At 44.1% G+C, this 20,918-nt stretch overlaps 1 protein-coding gene across 2 annotated transcripts in view; it reads right to left on the bottom strand.

Moving 5' to 3' along the window:
* RAD54L (RAD54 like) overlaps positions 1–20,918 on the bottom strand; it is a 38,924-nt gene that overhangs the window by 12,242 nt on the left and 5,764 nt on the right. For both annotated transcript variants that reach the window (XM_020877153.2, XM_020877154.2), the window contains exons 4-17: positions 15,510–15,570; positions 14,673–14,808; positions 14,134–14,203; positions 13,726–14,014; positions 12,561–12,685; positions 8,701–8,851; positions 6,158–6,284; positions 5,054–5,128; positions 4,774–4,904; positions 4,148–4,258; positions 3,879–4,002; positions 3,246–3,324; positions 2,774–2,953; positions 100–263 (exon numbers count right to left, since the gene is read on the bottom strand). In XM_020877153.2, coding sequence (XP_020732812.1) covers positions 100–263; positions 2,774–2,953; positions 3,246–3,324; positions 3,879–4,002; positions 4,148–4,258; positions 4,774–4,904; positions 5,054–5,128; positions 6,158–6,284; positions 8,701–8,851; positions 12,561–12,685; positions 13,726–14,014; positions 14,134–14,203; positions 14,673–14,808; positions 15,510–15,570 — 1,823 coding nt within the window. The remainder of the gene's footprint in view (positions 1–99; positions 264–2,773; positions 2,954–3,245; positions 3,325–3,878; positions 4,003–4,147; positions 4,259–4,773; positions 4,905–5,053; positions 5,129–6,157; positions 6,285–8,700; positions 8,852–12,560; positions 12,686–13,725; positions 14,015–14,133; positions 14,204–14,672; positions 14,809–15,509; positions 15,571–20,918) is intronic.

A 20,918-nucleotide genomic window follows, 5' to 3' on the forward strand; every position in this document is an offset into this window, starting at 1 on the left:
CTGGGGGCAGAGGATAGAACTGTGGTTACAGTGGGTCCCAGCTCCATGCTGTGTAGCAGCGTGTTCAGACATAATGGCCAGCAGGGGCACCGCACCCACCTGTCATGTGTGTCACTGAGGTTAGCCTCATCCAGGGTAAACAGCTCCTTCAACTCGCCGAGAGAGAAGTGTCGCTCCACATCCTGCTCCTCATCCACCACACAGCTGCTCAGTGCTTTCTTGTGGCTCTGACGCTGAAAGATCTTCTCCTCAATGGTTCCTGCCTGGGGGGTGGGGGCAGGGGTGGAGCCCAGGGCTAAGTCACCTCCATACATAGGGGGCAGGAAAACCCAGGGGTTGAAACTATAGCTGCACAGAAGGGGAGATGAATGAGAAGTAAGAGTCTTGCCTCAATAACCTCTGATCAGCTCAGTCCATTCTCCTAGTCTACCTTTTGGGAATATAATTTGGACATGTCTGCCCACCCAGGATATTTTCTACACCGATAGAGGGTTTCAGGACCTGGCTAAATTTCTTTAGGATGAGCTGAGGTTTACCTGCAGCAGCGTTATCTGACCTCCACACCAAGCCCAAGTCTCACTCACTCAAGTAAATGTCATTTGGGTATGATATGCCAGGTCTTGTGCTAACACCAGACAGAAAGAAGAATCAATATGATCCCTATCCTTCAACTCATAGACTAGTGAGACAGAAACATATAAACTAACTGGTACAATGACAGAATTCGTGACCCACAGGAGGGACAGTAGTGTGAAATAATGTTGAAGAGCTTGAGAGTAAAGATTATCTTTAAGCTGAATCTTGAAAAATGAATAGATGGTTTACAAAGAAAAACAGAACAGAAGCCATTCCAGGCATAAGAACAAAATCAATAAGCCTGGCCTACTGAGAAAGTCCCATACTGTAGAAACTTGGATGCTAGGCTAAAGAGCTCGGCCTTGTCCTGAAAGTACAAAGCAAAAACTAGAATTTTTGGAAGGCTCTTTCTGGAAGTAGTTGTGAAAAATGGGTTATGATAAGGCCAAAGGTAAAGAATTAGGATGCTGCTGCAAAATCCAAGTGGGAGATGACTGTGACTTTAGCATGGGATGGTGAGGAAGGTTAGATTAAGATGGTGGGACACATGTACACCCATGGAATCAACTGACATTGATTCATGTCAGTGTATGGCAAAAACCACCACAATATTGTAAAATAATTAGCCTCCAATTAAAATAAATTTTTTAAAAATGCATGCCCTTTCAAAACAAAAAAAGGACATTTTGAGAAGGTAGAATCAATGATAATTGGAATCTGGTTAGGAAGCAGAGAATGGTTCACAGGATTATACTCATATTTGGGTTGGATGGATAACCGTCATTAAGTGACAAAATTCAGAAGGGGATACTCAAGACATTCAAGTAGAAATATACAGTAGGTGATAGTCTCTTGTTTTAGTAATTAGGAAGTCAATAATACACTGAAAGCAGGTTCAGTGGCAAAACTGGTGAGTTTAGTGAGTAGGAGATGAGATGAATTAATCTCTAGGCTTTGGGAAAATCTGACAGTGAATGAATGGAAAATAACCCTAGGTAGTCACTACAATGGAAGAGAGGGTTGAGAAACTTATTTTTAAGGTGAGAGCTACTTGACCATGTTCATAGACATCAGGGGAATAAAGGAGAAACTGATTAACTAAGAAAGGAAAGAATGGGGAAAGGGTCTAGAGCAGAGCTGGAATGATAAGTCCCAAGTAGAAAGGAAGGAAATGATTCTCATTTGAGAATGGAAAAAAAGAGCAGATGTAGAGACGGACAGAACAGAGAAAGGTAGGCGAGAGAATTTAGGTTTGGTAGCCTACATTTTCCCTGTGAGGTGGAAGACCAACGTGTCTGCAGAAAGAAGGAAAGATAGGATTAGGAAGAAACTTGTGGGAAAAACTTGAAGTGGTTATTGAAGGAAATGAGATACGGCCCAGCTCAAAATGGAGAATGTGAACTTGTGGTAGTGCCAATCTAAAAATGCAAGTTTTATCTGGTGCAGAAGCTGCAAACAGCTGTAATGATCCAAGACTAGGTATTAGGGGAAGAGTGGCAGAAAGGATGCACAGGGAGAATCAGGCTGAATAGTAAGGGAAGTCAAGCCTGATTGGGAGGAACTGGGGCAAGTAGTAATTAAGGACATTAGGTTGAAACAGATGTAGAAGTCAAGGAAACATGAAGGCCAGAGTGCTGGAAAACTGCATGGCCCCTGAAGTCAACCAGGATGATAGTAGGACTTGGGGAAGTAATGAAGATTGAGCTGATGTCCAAACTTATTAATGAATTAGGTAAACAGCAGAAGGTAGATAAGTGTAGCAAGGAAGAAAAGAGGGTAGTTAAGTAAGGCAACATGAGCTTCAAAAGAGGTACTATAGGATGGATGGTCTGAGTGGTCACTGAGAACCTGGAGAATGCCAATACCACCACTTAGCCCGAAAGATGGAATGTGAGAAGACTACAAGGCAAGCGGCACAGGAGAAATCAGGTTTAAGAGAAAGCAAGTATCCTGTGAAAAGAATGAGGCCATAGGGGAGTTTATTATCCACAGGCATCCAGAGAGCATAGTAAAAAGGATTTGAGGAACAGGGTAGAGAGAGGGGAAAGAGCAGAATGAAGGGCTCCAGGCTAAGCCCATACCCTGCTCACCACTACAGGCAGAGGGGCCACACAGAGGCAATGAGAAACACCCAAGGTGATCCTGAAGGTCTTATTCCATGACCCACCCCTACTCTGGACATTATCACCATCCTTACAGACAGCAGGCGATAGATATAGCAGGTCTTCTTTTGACCATCACGCCAGACCCGGGCCATGGCTTGCTCATCATTCGCTGGGTTCCAGTCAGGGTCAAACATGACCAGTCGGTTAGCCCCGATGAGATTGAGGCCACAGCCCCCAGCTTTGCTGCTTAGCATGAAGACAAAGTCAGGACTCTGGAAAAAGAAAAAAAAAAAAACTGCTTATATCCCAAATTAAGAATCTTATGCAGACCACCCAACTGTTCTCTCACGTGTGGACTGCCAGTTTGCCTGCCTACCAGCCAATTTATCAGCCCACAAGCTCAGTTCCCAGCACAACCTTTATAAACCAACTATCCTAACCCTACCACACCCACCAGAAAAAAAAAAAGAGACCCTAAAGCAGGGGCCCCTTATAAATTCTTTATCAACCTTTAGTCTTCATGTTATTGCACTGGTAGCATGGGGACAGTGGCCGTGCACTTACCGATGGGTTGTTGAAGCGCTCCACAACCTTGGCTCGCTTCTTAATGGACATTGTGCCATCTAAGCGAACATATAAGTACCTGAAGGGGAATCCAAAGATCAAATCAAAAAGTAAACAGAACATAGAGGGGGAAGGGGAGGGTTGGACAAATTGACTGACATATATACATATAGCTAGTGGGAAGCTGCTGTATAGCACAGGGAGCTCAGCCTGGTGCTATGATGACCTAAAGGGGTGAGATGAGGGGGAGGGAGGTTTAACAGGGAATGTATACTCATGGCTGATTCACACTGTTGTTCAGCAGAAACTAACATGACATTGTAAAACAGTTATCCTCCAATTAAAAAAAAAAGAAGTAGAGTGTCCTTGGAGGCAGAGCTACTGAAGAGATAGAACCAACCTCTCCTGAAACCCTAAACTCCCAAAGGGATTGGCAAGGAGCTAAGGGGCCAGGACTGTCCTGTGGAATACCTAAAGGACCAGGGACTATTCTGTTTGGAGATGGAGCAATAAGGAACAAACATCTGGAAAGTCCCTCCTGTGCCTGCATTTTGGGCCACATCCACCAATCCAAACACCTGTTTTTCCTATGAATACAGGAGGTGAGGTTTCCCTATGACAGCTCTTCCCTACCTTCGGGCCCGGCAGAGTTTCTCAAAGAGGTCCAATGTCTGAGTGTAATTGGACACCAGCACTACTTTGTCACTGCTGTGGCTTCGGGTCACCGCCAGAATGTAATCAAGGACCAGCATCTTACCTAGGAGATCAACAACTATCAGCCCCCAATGAGCCATCCCAGTGGCCAGGATTCTTCCTCTTGAGATGGAATAGATCGAGCACAAAGAGACAACTTCCTGTCTCTCTTCCCAGAGGGACCCAAAGACTGGCAGGAAAGGACTCACCTGACAGCTGAGGCTCTAGAGCCTTGGAGTTATAACCAGGGGGAAATATGTCCAAGGTACCTTCAAAGCCATCTTCCTCTTCCACACACTTGTCATAGATTAAAGCTGGATCTGAAAAAAAAAAAAAAAAAAACCCTCCAAATTGCCAGCTACTGGGTTTAGAAGTTTCACTTCAGTGCTCATTAGAACATGCTCTAGAAACCTACCCAGACCTTCCTCAGCACCAGACTTGTTTCCAAAGCCCAGTGTGTAGTCAGTGCCACCTGGGATCATGAGTAGACAATCTTGCTCACTAGTGTGTTCTGTGTTCTCCCAACAAGAGGGGTGTTATACCAGAGAGGGCAAAGTTTGTTATTTTCCCCCCATCCAACATTATATAGGCACACTTGTGCACACACACTCTCATGCACAGTCTTGTATGCTCCAAGCATCAAACATGGGTCAAGCAAGGCTAAGCTAAATTTTCCAAAGCAAAGGGTCTGGTCTAGTGCATGAGCTTATGCCTTGGGAAGGGTTAGAATCACATGTGGCCTCCATGAAGACTACAGACAAGTTTCAGTAAAGGTGGCTGAACTACCTTCCTCGCTCACTTTCACAGAGGACCCCAGGGCATGGATCTAACTCACGATTACAGAGTTTCTTCAGTGAGGTGATGGAAGAAAGAGAAGACACACTCATCTTGCCCTCACGCAACTCTTCTGCTGGCTTGGCCTGTCTCAAAAACCTCTTATATAATTCAATCTGAAGTGGTGTCAGCCTTTTAAAAAAAAACAAAAAGAAGAGTAGCTTGGTCAGCAGGAAATGCAGGACCACACTTCTGCCTTCTGAGGACACCTTGAGAGCCCAACCATACCTCAGGGGCTGACCTTTTACCCACTCACTCCACATCCCTCAGTTGTTCAGTACCTACAACAAACCACCTGCTCGATCTTCACAGGCAGATATTTAGAAAGGATATCAGATGTCCTCCGTATCAGGCACCTGGAAGAACAAGATAAAAAGGCAAGGGGCTGATAAAACTGCCACACTAACTACCAGAATAAAAGCTGACACCGAAGGACCAAGGCTCTTTGTAGTATCAAATATCAGACACTCATCAGCTCTATGGCAAAGATGTCTATATCAGGGTCCCAGCCATGGGAACGGAGACCCTTTCTTAGGGTCTAGCTTGACGGACAACTCTTTCTCTTCTTCAGAATGTTAGCTTGTCTTCAAGAGAAGGCAGAAAAAAAAAAAAAAGAGAAGGCAGAAGTCTTCTACTAAGCCTGGTGCTCTGACAGGGAAATCAATCTGTAAACCACTGAGTTTTTATGGGAGTTTCTCCTTACATTTGCCCACTGCCTACTGACAAACGGCCCTAAGTTCAATTAAATTCTGCCCCTACGACCTGGCAGACCAGGAAGGACAGAGATCAGGCACCTGAGCAGCAGCTCCTAAGAGCACATGGACTCTTTCCTGTCATCTTAACCTGAGAGGGAGGTGGCAGTTGGCAAAAGCAAGACTCTTCAGAATATAAATCATCAAGTATATATAACTACAACAGAATAACTTTAACAGTCCAGAATATACCTGCCCCTTGAGCAATGTGGCCCCCATGGAAAAAGCCCCATCAGCTCGGGAGGCAAACCACCCATCCTTCAGATCTACTACCTGTCACAGAAAGCTGTGGGATGTGGGAAGAGAAGCTTGGTGCTTTAGATCTGAGACACACAAAGTACTAACAATGCTTCAAGGGATACAAAAACTTCCTCAGCAGGATGCTAAGTGGCACCAAACCAGACCACAGGGGCCAAGGCCAGGAAGAAAGCAGGGAATCAGCCTGCCAGACCCCTTCATTTACTCAGTGGCTATTATTGTCAGGGCACCATCCCACTCTCTTCATAGAACCCTACCCTCCAAAGGCCAAGGCCCCAAAGGATTGGCCTTGGATAGCTAAGAAGGCAATTCTGATGACCTAATGTGGGGGGACCCCAAAAGAGGTACTACTACTGTCACCCCAACCCCCATTACCTATTCACAATGCTGGTGAGCTCCCGCAGTCGCTCCTCTCCTACACGCCTATCTTCCTCACTGGCAGCTGCATCTCGACCCTTCAGAATTGGCAATTCAAAATGCTTCTTGAACTCCTGGGCGGTTCCTAGCACAGGAGAAAAGGTATTAAAGAATGCAGAAAAGTAATGACCTTTCCACTGCCAGGAATGGCAGACTACTTTGTTACAGACTAACCTTCCTGCCAAGAACAACAAAGCTGAACAAATTGTAGGCAATTTCTGTTTGAATAGATCAGAGAGCTACCAAAGCAGTAAAGACTTGAAAGGCCAAATATTAAGATAGCAAGTATATCAAAACTCAAATATATACCTAATTACATTAAATGTAAATGGACCAGGAACTTCCCTGGTGGTCCAGTGGTTAAGGTCCCACAGTCCCAATGCCAGGAACACAGGTTCAACCCCTGATCTGGAAGATTACACATGCTGCAGGGCAATTAAGCCTGTGGGTCTTAACTAGTGAGCCCATGCCCTAGAGCCCCGTGAGCTGCAGTGATCACGAGAGATAACAACTGATATAATCATTCTATGCCCATACATTCTGGTTTTCACTTTCAGTAGAGTATTCAGTGAATTACATGAGATACTCAATACTTCATTATAAAATAGACTGTGTGAACTGCTTTTACCTAATTGTTGGCTAATCTAAGTGTTCTGAGCACATTTCAGGTAGGCTAGGCTAAGTTTTAATGTTTGGCATTAAATGCATTTTTTTTTAAGGTGTATGATTTTTTGTGCTGCATACCATTTTATTTTTTAGTTACTTTTTTGGCTGCACTGCGTGGCATACATGATCTTAGCTCCCCAACCAGGGGTTGAACCTACACCCCCTGCAGTGGAAATGCAGTCTTAACCACTGGACCACTAAGGACATCCCTTAAATGCATTTTTGACTTAAGACATTTTCAACTTATAATGGGTTTAGTGGCACAGAACCCCATCATAAGTTGAGGAAGATCTGTACTGATACATGCTACAATGCTGATGAACCTTGAAAACATTATGCTAAGTATGAGAAGCCAAACGCAAAAGGTCTCATATTATATGATTCCACTTACAGGAAATATCCAGAACAGGCAAGTACACAGAGACAGAAAATAGACTGGTAGTTGATAGGGGTTGTGGTAAGTGGGGTTGGGAGTGACTGTTAATGAGTATAGGATTTTGTTTTAGTCAGGAATTTCAAAGATCAGGTACCTCACAAAAGTGGATCCCAAATGGCCAATGAATATATGAAAAGGGGTTCCACTTTTACTCAAAATTAAATAAATGTGAAGAAATGCCACTAAGCATCCAGCAGAATGACCAAAAAAAAAAAAAATTTAATCTCTTCTAAAGATAAATATTGGTGAAAAAAAGCAGAGGTCAGCAAATTACATCCACAGACCAGTCACCTGTTTCTGTAAAGTTCTATTAGAACACATCCATGCTCATGCATTTACATGTTATGACTGCTTTCACAGTACAGCAGAGCTGAGTACCTGTGACAGACAGTATGGCCTATGATCCTACAATACTTACTATCTAGCCTTTTAAGAAAAAAACTGCTGGCCTCTGATGTAGAAACACTGAAATTCTCATATACTGCTAGTACAATCACTCTGGAAAACTGGATTATTTACTAGGGCTAAACGCATACATAACGTATGACCCAGCAATTCCATTTTTATGACAGAGAAATGCATATTATTCTCATGTAAAAAAAGGTAGAAGAATGTTCATGGGATCATTATTCAAAATAATAAAAAATGGAAAACTCAATTGTCTATCAACAGTAGAACTGATAAATTCTGGTATATTAAAAAAAATGGAATAGTATACTAAAATGAAAAACAAACTGCCATAGACAACAACATGAATTACTCTCAAACATTATATTGAACAAAACAATCCAGATGCAAAGTAAAATATATGATTCTTTTTACATGAAGCTCAAAAATGGGCACTAACAAACCCTTCCACAGATGTACAAGAACTGCCCAATGTATGATTTTTAGGGGCTGGGGGGGGCAGTGAGGAGTTGCTGCTTAATGGGAAGAGTCCCAGAATTGCAAGATGAAAAAGTTCTAGAGGTAGATGGTGGTGATGGTTGCACAACAATGTGAACGTATTCAATGACACTAAGTTGTACACTAAATAATGGTTAAAAACAAAACTGCCCAAGACAGTCTTCTCTGAGGCAAGAGCTCTTCTGAGGCTGCTAGGATATGATGAGCAAAAATACCTGGGGGTAGTACTTTCATCTCTAGCTCATGGAGACCATGCCCTGCACAGCCCCTGCCACCTCTACGGTGGGAAAAAGGGCCAGGGTGGGCCTTGCTAAGCTGCCCAGCAGAGCCAAGGTCTCCCCACGGCTCTGGTACTCCTTGACAAGAGAAGTCTTCCTAAGAGTGTCTAGTAACCCATATTTAACTGTGGTCTCCTCTCTTCTCAGCTAGAGTTAGACTCGCAAGGTTACATCAAGGCCCCTCTCTAGTGTAGCAGAAAAGGCCAGATTCTTACCCAGGATTCCCGAATTGACAAAGTGTACCAAGCTGAAATACTCAAGGAGATCATTCTGGATGGGGGTCCCGGAGATAAGCACCCGTCGGCTGGTGTTCAAGCTGTCCAGGGCTTGATAAGTCTGATTCTCGGAGTTCTTGAGCCTGTGTCCCTGCAAGGAAATTAATTCTCACTGAGGTCTGGGCATAATGTGGCCTCCCTAATAGTAGCAAAGTCTTGTGTAGACAGAAAAAGGGGAATCAAAAGCATTACAGGTCCTGAGCCTTGGGAACTGGGCAGGGGCACCAAGAGTGAGAGTTTATCCACTCTCTTGGGGAGAAACAGGCCAGGCTCAAGGACAGACCTTCAGCTTCTAGATCAATGCTACATCCATAAAGCAAGGATTCCGTTTCTTCCTCTGCCCCCATCTCCAAAGCTACAGCAGTCTGCCTATCCTCTTCAAGGATCATCTGGACATGTTAGAGACCCAGGCGTTCAGGGAATTCTCCTTCCCCAACTAGCCCAACCATCCTAGAACCTCCTGAGTCAGATTCCTTCTGTATTAGACTCCGGGCTGTGTCTGGACTGTCAGTGGTAAGGGAACTTAGTCCAGGTTCCTCCTCCCCTTTCCTCAGAACCCATCCAGTTCAGATCTAAAGAAAGAGCCTCTCTCTGCATCCCTTCTCAATTCCTATATCACCGCCACCCATCCCCCTCCCCCACCCAGCACTTTATCTCACCAAGGCAGAAACTTTTAAAAGCAGAGACCATGTCAGATTTGCTTTTTAACTTAATGCACAAGACAGAGTTCTCTATTCAATGAATGTTTGCTGAAGAATGAAATGAATAACCAACATTGCTATTGAAGAATTAGATACAGAATTTTATTTAACAGAATGACTGAATGTTGTATACCTAAAACAAAAACATTTTATGTCAATTGTATCTCAATTAAAAAAAATTTAAAGACATCCTAAACAAAATTAAGTTTTAAAATGACTGAAAGCTCAAGCACCAGTCCTGAAAAAAAAGGCTGAGACTTCTGAGCTGAAGAGGGAAAAGAAACTTTACACTTGTGAAGAAATTACCCAAAAGGCCCTGGGGAAATGCGCATCAACAGCTGGAACCCTCTAAACAGAAGCTCCCCGAAGGCAGGCAATCATGGGATCCCCAGGGCCTGACTCCTCTAACAGGTACTTCATAACTCAATTTAATGAACTGAGCTGATACACTACCTTTGTGGGTCTCTGTGGAAGAAAGGGCCAACCCCAGCTCCTATGGAGCCGCCCTGGCTCCAGACCCAGCTCCTGCCACCACTGGCCACAAATTTAAAACCCAAACCCTGGCATCTCAGCAAATCAAATATTTGGCTAGCTAAAAAGTTGTCAAAAGTTCTGACTGAATTTCTACTCTGGCAGAATTCTCAGCTTATCCTTTTAAAATCAAAAAAATGATACCAAGGTTAAATACCACCACTTCTCTCTCATGAGCCCCATGAATAGACTCTTGTTTTTAACACATTTCCCCAGCATCTGACTGGCTTTGTGTTCTAGAACTTGTAAAGAAACGTACATGGAACCGGTGAGGCATACAGGGACAGACAGTCCTTCCATAGCCAAGCCAAGCTTCACCCTACACCAAGCTTTGGTTACACCCGAGGCGGGAGTGGAGAAGAGTCAGGCCTTAAAATCTCAGACCTGGATTCAAGTCCCAGCACTCCCCTAAGCTTCTGTTTCCTAACCTCCAAAACTGAGGTGAAGACAATGTCAGTCCCTCCCATTTATAACACCTTACAAAATGGTTCCATATACTTTCTTTCTTGATCTGGATCATGTCCCTTTCAGGTAGACAATGTGCCATCTCCTCTACAGTCTGAGAGCAGTCTCATCCACAGACACGCTTATAAGGAGCGAAGCCAACACTGATTCCAAGTGTTCTCACTTGCTCTGCCTAACTCAGATTACTATGTGGATCAAGATTTTATACAAAGTTATCATGCTATTATCTTTCATTATTTCTGTGTGTTCCAAAGAAAAGCATCAGCTAGGAGGAAGCTGGGAACATGAAAGCCTGGAGAAAAGGCTTTCCAGGATCTAAACAGGACAAACTCCTAGAGTAGGCTGACCATCTTTTCAGGACTCCGGCTTCCTCAGGTCTCTGACAATCAACACAATAGGGAATGGTGACCCACTACAGTACTCTGGCTTGGAGAATTTCATAGACAGAGGAGCCTAGTGGGCTATAGTCCATGGGGTCACAAAGAGTAGGACAGGACTTTCACTCTCCTACTCTGACAAATGAAAGATAGACGAGGGGCTTCCCAGGTGGCCTAGTGGTTAAGACTCTGCACTCCCAATGCAGGAGGCCCGGGTTGAATCCCTGGTCAGGGAACTAGATTTCACATCCCCCAACTAAGAGCCACAATGCCACAAAGAAGATCCCACGTGCTGCAACTAAGACCCAGCAGAGCCAAATAAATAAATTTTTTTTAAAAAGGTAGATGAGTCTAAGGGAAGGCCAGGACGCTGCAGTATACAAAGAGGCAGCTTGGAACCTTGTACCTCAGAAAACAGGAGAGAATGAGGGGAAAAATGAAACACTATAGAGCAAATGAAAATCTAGATGCCCTCAGCCCTCAAGGGCTCAGACTGCCATCAGCCTGCCTTCCTTTCCCCAACATCCTGGCCTCTAGACCAGGCTCCTGGCACAGTCCCTTTCCATGATGAAGTAAATGCCAGGGTGCTGTGCAGTGGTCACATGCACACTCCACCTCAATCTGCTAAATCCCTTACTCCTACCAAGGAATGGCCCATTAGGGTATCAAAAGTTGGCAGACATGCCAGATAACGACTCTTCATAAGGACAAAAGTTCAACTGGGAAACAGCTCAGGGCTAGCAAGCATGGTTACCCTAAGTAAGCTTTTCTTCTTTGTCCCCTCCCCAAAGACCCTGATACTAGGGTAATCTATAGTCCCCAAAGCACCGTCAAGCCTGCCATCAGTTAAAGATGGGGCCAAGTCTTCCAGCCACCCCTCCACTAAAGTCCCAGGGAATGCCCTGACTTTCCCCAAGATGTAAACAAGATCAACAGGCCCAGGGCAGCCAAGCCCCCTTTAGACCTGGGAAATTCTTTATACCAGGAAGCTCCCAGCCACCCTCACTCCTTTCTAAGTAGTAACATCCGTACCACCCTTCATGCACAGTGCTGGAAAAGGCCCGAAAGCAACAACTGCTATATTTCCCTCAGTCCCAGAGAATCAACACAGGTTCATAGTGTGTATGAACTATCCGCACCAGACTTTCCTATCTCTGTGCATCTGTTCACGTGAGTCCTCTCAGCCTACATAAAAATCAGAGCTGACATTTACCAAGGTCTTATGACATACCAGGCACTGTGATAAAAGCTTTCCTTCATTTAATCCTCACAATAATCCCATAAGGCAGATATTATCACCCCATTTTACTGACACAGAGAAGTTAAGTAATTTGTCCAAGGTCATATTACTGGTATGAAGCAGAACAGCCAAGATTTGAATAAAGACTTCTGTGAACCTAGAACCTGTTCCCCTAAACCCTGTACTGTGTTTCTCCATCCATCCAAATCCCTCCCAGCCTTCAAAGTCCCTTGGTCTAGGAAAACTGTGTAGAGGGAACAAAATCAGTCAGCCCACAGCACCTCACTCTCCTTGGCATCCCAAGCACTACTTAACCCCTCTTTTGGCAGATTGGTACCCTGGGCTCTCCTCATCTGCTGATTCTGAGGCAGTACGTTCTGTCCTCAGCATCTCCCAGTAACTAGCACAGCCCTTAGATGGCACTTTTCAGTGAGAAGACGCTGACAGACTTTTCTCCCACCACTCAAACAGCAGTAGGTCAAGTACCTCATCACATATGACCAGTCCAACACTTCCTTTCTGGAGGACTCCAACGTGAAGGCGGAAAGTCTCATAGGAAATGATGAGGATGGGAGAAGGCACTCTGGCACCACGCTGGTTCATAAATCCCTCTAGGACAGAAAAGGTGTCAGGACAGCAAGTCTGAGAATATGCTAAAGAAAAAACCAGTTTGATGATTCTGTAATTTAGCCTGGAAACAACTAAACTCTTTTTCATGGTAATTCTCTTATCCTCCACCCACTCCCTGCCCTCGACCCCGGTTATCAGTGAGGATACGCTTAAGAAAGGAGCAGGCTCCCATTATACAGAGCGAAATAAGCCAGAAAGATAAAGACCATTACAGTATACTAACACATATATATGGACTTTAGAAAGATGGTAACGATAACCCTATATGCAAAACAGAAAAAGAGACTCAGATGTATAGAACAGACTTGTGGACTCTGGGAGAAGGCGAGGGTGGGATGTTTCAAGAGAACAGCATTGAAACATGTATATTATCTAGGGTGAAACAGATCACCAGCCCAGGTTGGGTGCATGAGACAAGTGCTCGGGCCTGGTGCACTGGGAAGACCCAGAGGGATCGGGTGGAGAGGGAGGTGGGAGGGGGGACCGGGATGGGGAATACATGTAAATCCATGGCTAATTCATTTCAATGTATGACAAAAACTACTGTAATGATGTAAAGTAATTAGCCTCCAACTAATAAAAATAAATGGAAAAAAAAAAAAAAAGAAAGATGATAACGATAACCCTATATGCAAAACAGAAAAAGAGACTCAGATGTATAGAACAGACTTGTGGACTCTGGGAGAAGGCGAGGGTGGGATGTTTCAAGAGAACAGCATCAAAACATGTATATTATCTAGGGTGAAACAGATCACCAGCCCAGGTTGGATGCATGAGATAAGTGCTCGGGCCTGGTGCACTGGGAAGACCCAGAGGGATCAGGTGGAGAGGGAGGTGGGAGGGGGGACCGGGATGGGGAATACATGTAAATCCATGGCTAATTCATTTCAATGTATGACAAAAACCACTGCAATGATGTAAAGTAATTAGCCTCCAACTAATAAAAATAAATGGAAAAAAAAAAAAAAAGAAAGGAGCAGGTTGTATGGAGGAGTGCAGTCATGTTTGTTAAGGCTCCTACCCAGCTTTTGGTCTATCTCGTCCTTAGAGCCTCCATCGATGGCCAGAGGTTGGATCCTCCCTCCAAGCCATTTCCCAACTTCATTGTACCAGTTCCTCACTAGGCTGGAGGGCGACACCACCACTGCCTTGTCGATTTCTGGCTTGCAGTCTGGACTCTGGCGCAGAAGCGTCCACATCAGTGTGATGCACTGCAGTGTCTTGCCCAGGCCCATCTCATCAGCCATGATGCAGCCATGGCTCCCGGGGATGCGCCGACTGGTGACACACTCCCACAGGAACTTTACTCCCTGGGGAATAGTAACAGCTCTCAGCCCCCTTTGGCACCCCACTGCTGCAGCTTCCGGGATGAGAGGCTCTCAGGCCCAGCCGCTGCCCCAGCTCAAACCTCACCCCCATCACCATTTACCTCTCTCTGATGAGGCCTCAAGACCTTACTCAGAAGAGGATCAACAACCACATGAACGGGAAGTTTTTCCCTGAGAAAATACAACCAGAAAACAGAGCTCAGACACAGCAACGGCACACCCTCAGAAAGCTATGGGCACACCCTCAGAAAGCTATGTCCTGTTGATCCAGAGGCAGTTGCCTAAGACAGGACCTCTCTGGCCCGTGCAATCAAACCATGCATTAGCAAATTCCTCTCCAGGGTGAGAAAGCGAGGAGATGGCATTGGGTTCCCTATGTCATCACCTGAACGTCCCCTGCTCCCCTGAGTGAGCCTGGTGGGAAAGGATGAGGTAACCCACCAAATGGACATATCTACACACTCTTCCCCAGGCACTCTCCTCCCCAGCTACTCACTCTCTAGATGGTACCGCAGTCACGACAGCACTCTGAAAACACATGCAGGTCCCAGGGTGAAACCACACCAAAATACTCTCTGCCCTCTAGGCTCTGTGCGCTCACAGGGGACCACAACTGCTCAAGAAACACCAGTGCACGTACCTGTCAAACTTCAGCTGGTCATGGGCGCTCAGTGGGGGAGGCTCATACAGAACCAAGGCACCTTCTTCCAGGGGGTCATGGAGGGCTCGGCGGACCCCAGCCCGTTTGAGGCCCAATGCCCGAGAGCCCAGAGGACCTAGAAACCAACAATTTGTCATTTAAGCCTCTAAGCTGAGGAGCTCCAGCCGGCTCAGGTTAAATGCCTATCCTTCACATAACCTTTCCAAAGCTTCCACATGACCCTCTCCCCCCAGTACCCCTCTCTCCAGATGCAATTTGGGCACCTCTACCTAACCATTAACCAGCCTCCCTCAGATATTACTTCTCCTACTCAGCTACAAGCTTCTGGGGGGGCCAGGTCTCTTTCATCTTAGATCAAAACAACCCTGGAAAGGTCTGAAACCCTAACGGAGCCTTTCAAGACTGAAAGCTCAAGAGTTTGCCTCCTCCCCACAGCCCAAGTGAGCACAACGCTCTGCCCTTTGTACAGAGGGGGAAACCTGCAGAACCTAGACCCCCAACATAGTCAACCTTGTAAAGGAAATGCTACTGGATTCACTTGGACTGAACGGAGCCTGGGTCCATCAGCCACCCTGGCCCACCAGAAGCTTCCTACACACTGGCACATCCCCACCAAGATGAGGGGCACTTAGTCTTGGTGACCCTATCAAACACAGACCTCATGCAGGCCCCAGGAGAGTGACCCCCACAGAGTCAGCACTGGACAGGCATCTTTAACTCCAAGGTAAGCTTGTACTTACAAAAGCAGATGTTTTTATCTATTTGGGCATATTCACACATGACTAATTTAAGAAACAGAAGAGTCTCCACTTTTACCTTGATAATTTGGAATGGGGATTTTGAAAGGCTTTGACAAAATGCTTCGAATAAATGCTTCCTAAAAAAAGAAGAAACAAGGATTCAGGACTGCTTGGAGATGTTATGGGATATTTTTATAAACACAGTCAAAAATGCCCAGGTAAGCATCATAATATATTTAGACCACTGTAGTTTGACTACATCTCATTCAGATGCATCGAGAACAGAAGATGTGCTCCATATTAAATTATTAGGTTTTGTAAAATGGCTTTCATCTTTGAGGCTTTGCATGAAGTTCCACAAATCCCCAGGGACAAGGCAGTGCCAAAGCAAATACCTGGCCTTGGTTAACCACAAGACTCAGAACCTTTAGCTCATGAAAGATCATGCCAAGCAAGCATACATAACTATTCCCTAAGCTGCAGTGCCTTAAGAAAGCACCACAAACTGACCCGATCCCAGTACTAATAAAACTCTCAAGTCTAGATTCAACCACTGTCCTATAAGGCTATATCTTTCCAAGCATAGCTCACACTTCTTTTGTAATCTCTAATCAATCCTGCTTACTGCATCTAATTCCCATATCAATTTTCACATCAGCCTCCTCGGGAACTAAACAGCCCTTCAAAGAGTAGTGGTCACAGGAGAAAAAGGAGCAGTAGTATCAGTAAAATAATGTTGATGACAACAAAAATGACGGTAATGATGATGACTAATAATGTATGTCAGATGCAGTGCTAAGTCCTTGCATTCATGTTACCAATCCTCATTAATAGCTCTTTGAGGTCTCTATATTACTGGCAACCCTATTTTACAGATGAGCAAATTGAGGCTGAGTGGTTTCCCAAGTCACACAACCATGATGTCTGTAAGACTTTCCTGATTTCAGGGCCTTTATTTGTAACAGATGGGCAATATGACTTCCTAACCCAACCTATTTGAGTATAGCATGTGGACCAGCCCAGAGTCAACAGCTTCCTGCATGGAAAGGCACAAGAGAGGGGAAAACATGAGCCAAGAGGATATGAGAGAGGGGGGCAAGCCAATCACCAAAAATGCCGGGGACAAGGATGACAGGAAGTCTCTGTGCCATCACTTCAGCCTGGAATCAGCACTGGGCTGGGGCAGAAGGAGGCACGGGAGTCCACAGTGTCAGCTCCTGAGCTAACTGACAACTCCCATCTAAGTTCTCATCTATAGACACCTGAGCCCTCTAGGCAATTACAATAGCCTGTGAACCTCAACAAAATTAATAAAGAGTTAGCCAAGAGAGCAAGGAGAAAACAAGAGCAGAAACGCTGAAGGCAGTCTTAATGGAATACATTAGTGGGAAAGTAATGAAAAATACTCCCTTCTAGCAAAAACACAGTTTAATAAGGGGGAGAAAAAAAAAGCAATTGCCCTGAAATTTTTATCTTTTTATTCTGATCCACCTGTATAGGTTATAAATTAAATTCTAGAAACTCAATGTACTTTAAATAAGAAGACTGTAAATTCATTATGGCAATGTATTGCAAGATAGAAAAGAAATGTGGAGAACTGAACTTCATCACCACGCTTAAATAACACAAGGCCAGTGTTGGAGAAAGGCTCCAATTCTTTATTTGCATATTTCTTTGCAGCTGAATAAAATCTTTTGATTATTTTTAATTATCAAAGAAAGGATAATGAGAAACTTATACATGAAAGATGCTAACAAAAAGCTACCATTAAGTCAAAGAAGAGGAAAAGGAAAAAGATGGACTCAATTTCTTCCCTAACTTGGCATCAATTCTGCTTTTAATTCTGAAACTGAGATATTATTTTCAAGATTATCAATGTAAGAGGCTAGTATTAAAGCTCTAAGAAGCCAAGAATTTATGCTCCAAATTTAAAAAGACTTTCAGTAAAACCCAGGAACTGTGAGTTCTGCAGGTAGAAGTGCAGGCTTGTGGAACTACTGTGGAAGGAGGTGAGGACCCCTGGCTAAAACCATCTGAGGGCACACACAGCCTGCAAGATTTGCAATGCAGCTTCCAAGAATCTGGCCTGGGAATAGTCATTAGACTCTGACAGAGGCAGGGGAAAGCATGCTCTCACTCAGTTTGTTTCGTTAATGAAAATCCACACCACCCTTTCCTCCAGATGATAGAAGAGGGAGAAGAACATTCTTCCTCCTCCCCAAGGTCAAAGCTTCCTTCTTCCACAGTCATTCTATCAGGGCTGCCTGATCTTTCTCTATTTCAAGTTTCTTCTACCAGCTCTTTCTCACCAGCATTTAAGACATGCTTAACTCTCTCCTATCTTAAAAACAAAATGTCCTTTGACCTCATATCTCCTCCCCTTCAAACTTCTAGAAAAAGTAGTCTGTTTCCTCTTATCTCCCACTCCTCCTATCTTCTGAAATGATTCTGCCCAAGGTCACCAATGGCCTACAAGACCTTAAATTCAAGAGATATTTTTCTACCCTATCTTACTAGACAAAGCTGGTCACTCCCTCTCAAATAGTCTCTGCTTTTGACTTCCAAGACACCATTATCCCACTATTTTGTCTTTCTGGGCTCCTCCTCTTCTGACCAATCCCTTTAAAAGTCAGTGTTTCTCAGGTTTGACCCTAAGTTCTTCTGACTATACATTCACATGGACATGCCAATACACTTTTTGGAGGTGTCAAACTCTATGCCAATCACCTCAAATCTATTTCCAGTCCATAACACCCTCCTAGGTACCACAGCCACATGTGCAAACCTAGACAACCCACAGGACTTAAAACTCATTGTGTCTAAGACTAAAGTCTGCCCCCAGGTCTGCACTGACTTCTGTAGTCCTAAAGCATTTTTTTCCTTTGGGGATCTTTCCTCCACAGCTTTCACACAGGCTGTTCCCTTTACCTGGAACATTCCCTGCTCTCTTCACCTGGCAAACTCCCCACATTCTTCAGGACCCAACCTAATCAGCATGTCCCTCAGATTCGAGTCTCCACCAGCCTCCGGACTGTTAGGCCTCTTGTTTGCAAACTCTCACCACCCTCACACTTATCTCATAAGATAAATCCTGAATTAAAACAGCTCCAGAGGACTAATACTACTTTTCTAAGCTCAAGAAACAATTAAACCATATTAATTTAGTGAATTATATACATATGGTAAAACGATCACAAAAAGCAAGGGATGATGAACATAGTTAGGATGGTGGTACCTCTGGGAATGGGAAAAGAATTATGACTGATGATGTTCTAGCACTGGGTGGTGGGTTCACAGATGTTATTTTGGTTTATACCTTATACACATTATACATTTTATGTTTCTGTATTCATCAAATAGTATGTAAAATGTTTTCTGAATGCATAAATAACCTCCATTACACATTCCTATCATATTCCCATTTTCCCTTCAAAATGTCCCTATAAAGGAAAAACACAATCCTGTGTCTCTACCATTGCAAGAAAAACAATAAAACACCTAGGAATAAACCTTGCTACAGGACATCCTTGGTGGTCCATTGGTTAAGAATCCACCTGCCAGTGCAGGGGACATGGATTTGATCCCTGGTCTGGGAAGATTCCACATGCTGAAGAATCAGTACTACTAGCCTGCGTCACAACTACTGAAGCCCTTGCACCCTAGAGCCCATGCTCCCCAACAAGAGAAGCCACCGCAATGAGAAACCCACTCATAGCAACTACAGAGCAGCACCTGCTTACCACAACTAGAGAAAGCCTGTGGGCAGCAACAAAGATCCAGCACAGGTAAAAAAAAAAAAAAAAAAAATCCACCTACAGAGGCAAAGGCCCTAAGGCCCTGCTTATTTAACTTATATGCAAAGTACATCATGCAAAATGCCCAGCTGGATGAAGCACAAGCTGGAAGCAAGATTGCCGGGAGAAACATCAATAACCTCAGATACGCAGATGACACCACCCTTATGGCAGAAAATGAAGAAGAACTAAAGAGTCTCTTGATGAAAGTAAAAGAGGAGAGTGAAAGAGTTGGCTTAAAGCTCAACATTCAGAAAACTAAGATCACAGCAGCTGGTCCCATCACTTCATGAAAAATAGATGGGGAAACAATGGAAACAGTGACAGACTTTATTTTCTTGGGCTCCAAAATCACTGCAGATGGAGACTGCAGCCATGAAATTAAAAGACGTTTACTCCTTAGAAGAAAAGCTATGACCAACCTAGACAGCATATTAAAAAGCAGAAACATTATTTTGCTGACAGAGGTCCACCTAGTCAAAGCTATGGTTTTTCCAGTAGTCATGTATGGATGTGTGAGTTGGGACTATAAAGAAAGCTGAGCACCAAAGAATTGATGCTTCTGAACTGTGGTGTTGGAGAAGACTCTTGAGAGTCCCTTGGACTGCAAGGAGATCAAACCAATCAATTCTAAAGGAAATCAGTCCTGAATATACATTGGAAGAACTGATACTAAAGCTGAAGCTCCAATACTCTGGCCCCTGATACAAAGAAGCAACTCATTAGAAAAGACCCTGATGCTGGGAAAGATTGAAGGCAGGAGGAGAAGGAGACAGCAGAGGATGAGATGGTTGGATGGCATCACCAACTCAATGGACATGAGTTTGAGTAAACTTTGGGAGTTGGTGATGGACAGGGAGGCCTGGCATGCTGCAGTCCATGGGGTCACAAAGAGTTAGACACGACTGAGAGACTGAACTGACAGAGGCAAAAGGCCTGTATTCAGAAAAGTGTAAGATGCTGATGAAAGAAATCAAAGATACAAACAGATGGAGATATTCCAATTTCTTGGATTGGAAGAATCAATTTTGTGTAAACATAAATGAGTATACTACCCAAAGGAATCTGTAGATTCAGTGCAATTCCTATCAAATTACCAATGGCATTTTCCACAGAACTAGAAAAGAAAATTTTACAATTTATATGGAAACAGAAAAGATCTTGAATAACCAAAGCAATCTGGAGAAACAAAAATGAAGCTGGAGGAATCAAGCTCCCTGACTTCAGACTATACTACAAAATTACAGTAATCAAGATACTGGCTCAAAAACAAAAATATAGACCAATGGAAAAGGACAGACAGCCCAGATATAAACCCACACACCTATGGTCATCTTATCTATGACAAAAGCAGCAAGAAAATACGAGAGAAAAGACTTCAGTAAATGGTGCTGTGAAAACTGGACAGCTATGTGTAGAAGAATGAAATTAGAACACTTCCTAACACCATACACAAAAATAAACTCAAAATGGGTTAAACACCTGACTATAAGGCCATATGGAACCCCACTCCAGTACTCTTGCCTGGAAAATCCCATGGATGGAGGATCCTGGTAGGCTGCAGTCCATGGGGTCTCGAAGAGTCAGACATGACTGAGCAACTTCACTTTCACTTTTCACTTTTATGCATGGGAGAAGGAAATGGCAACCCACTCCAGTGTTCTTGCCTGGAGAATCCCAGGGATGGGGTC

The sequence above is a fragment of the Odocoileus virginianus genome, chromosome 5, assembly GCF_023699985.2.
Source record: "Odocoileus virginianus isolate 20LAN1187 ecotype Illinois chromosome 5, Ovbor_1.2, whole genome shotgun sequence".
NCBI classification, from domain to species: Eukaryota; Metazoa; Chordata; class Mammalia; order Artiodactyla; family Cervidae; genus Odocoileus; species Odocoileus virginianus.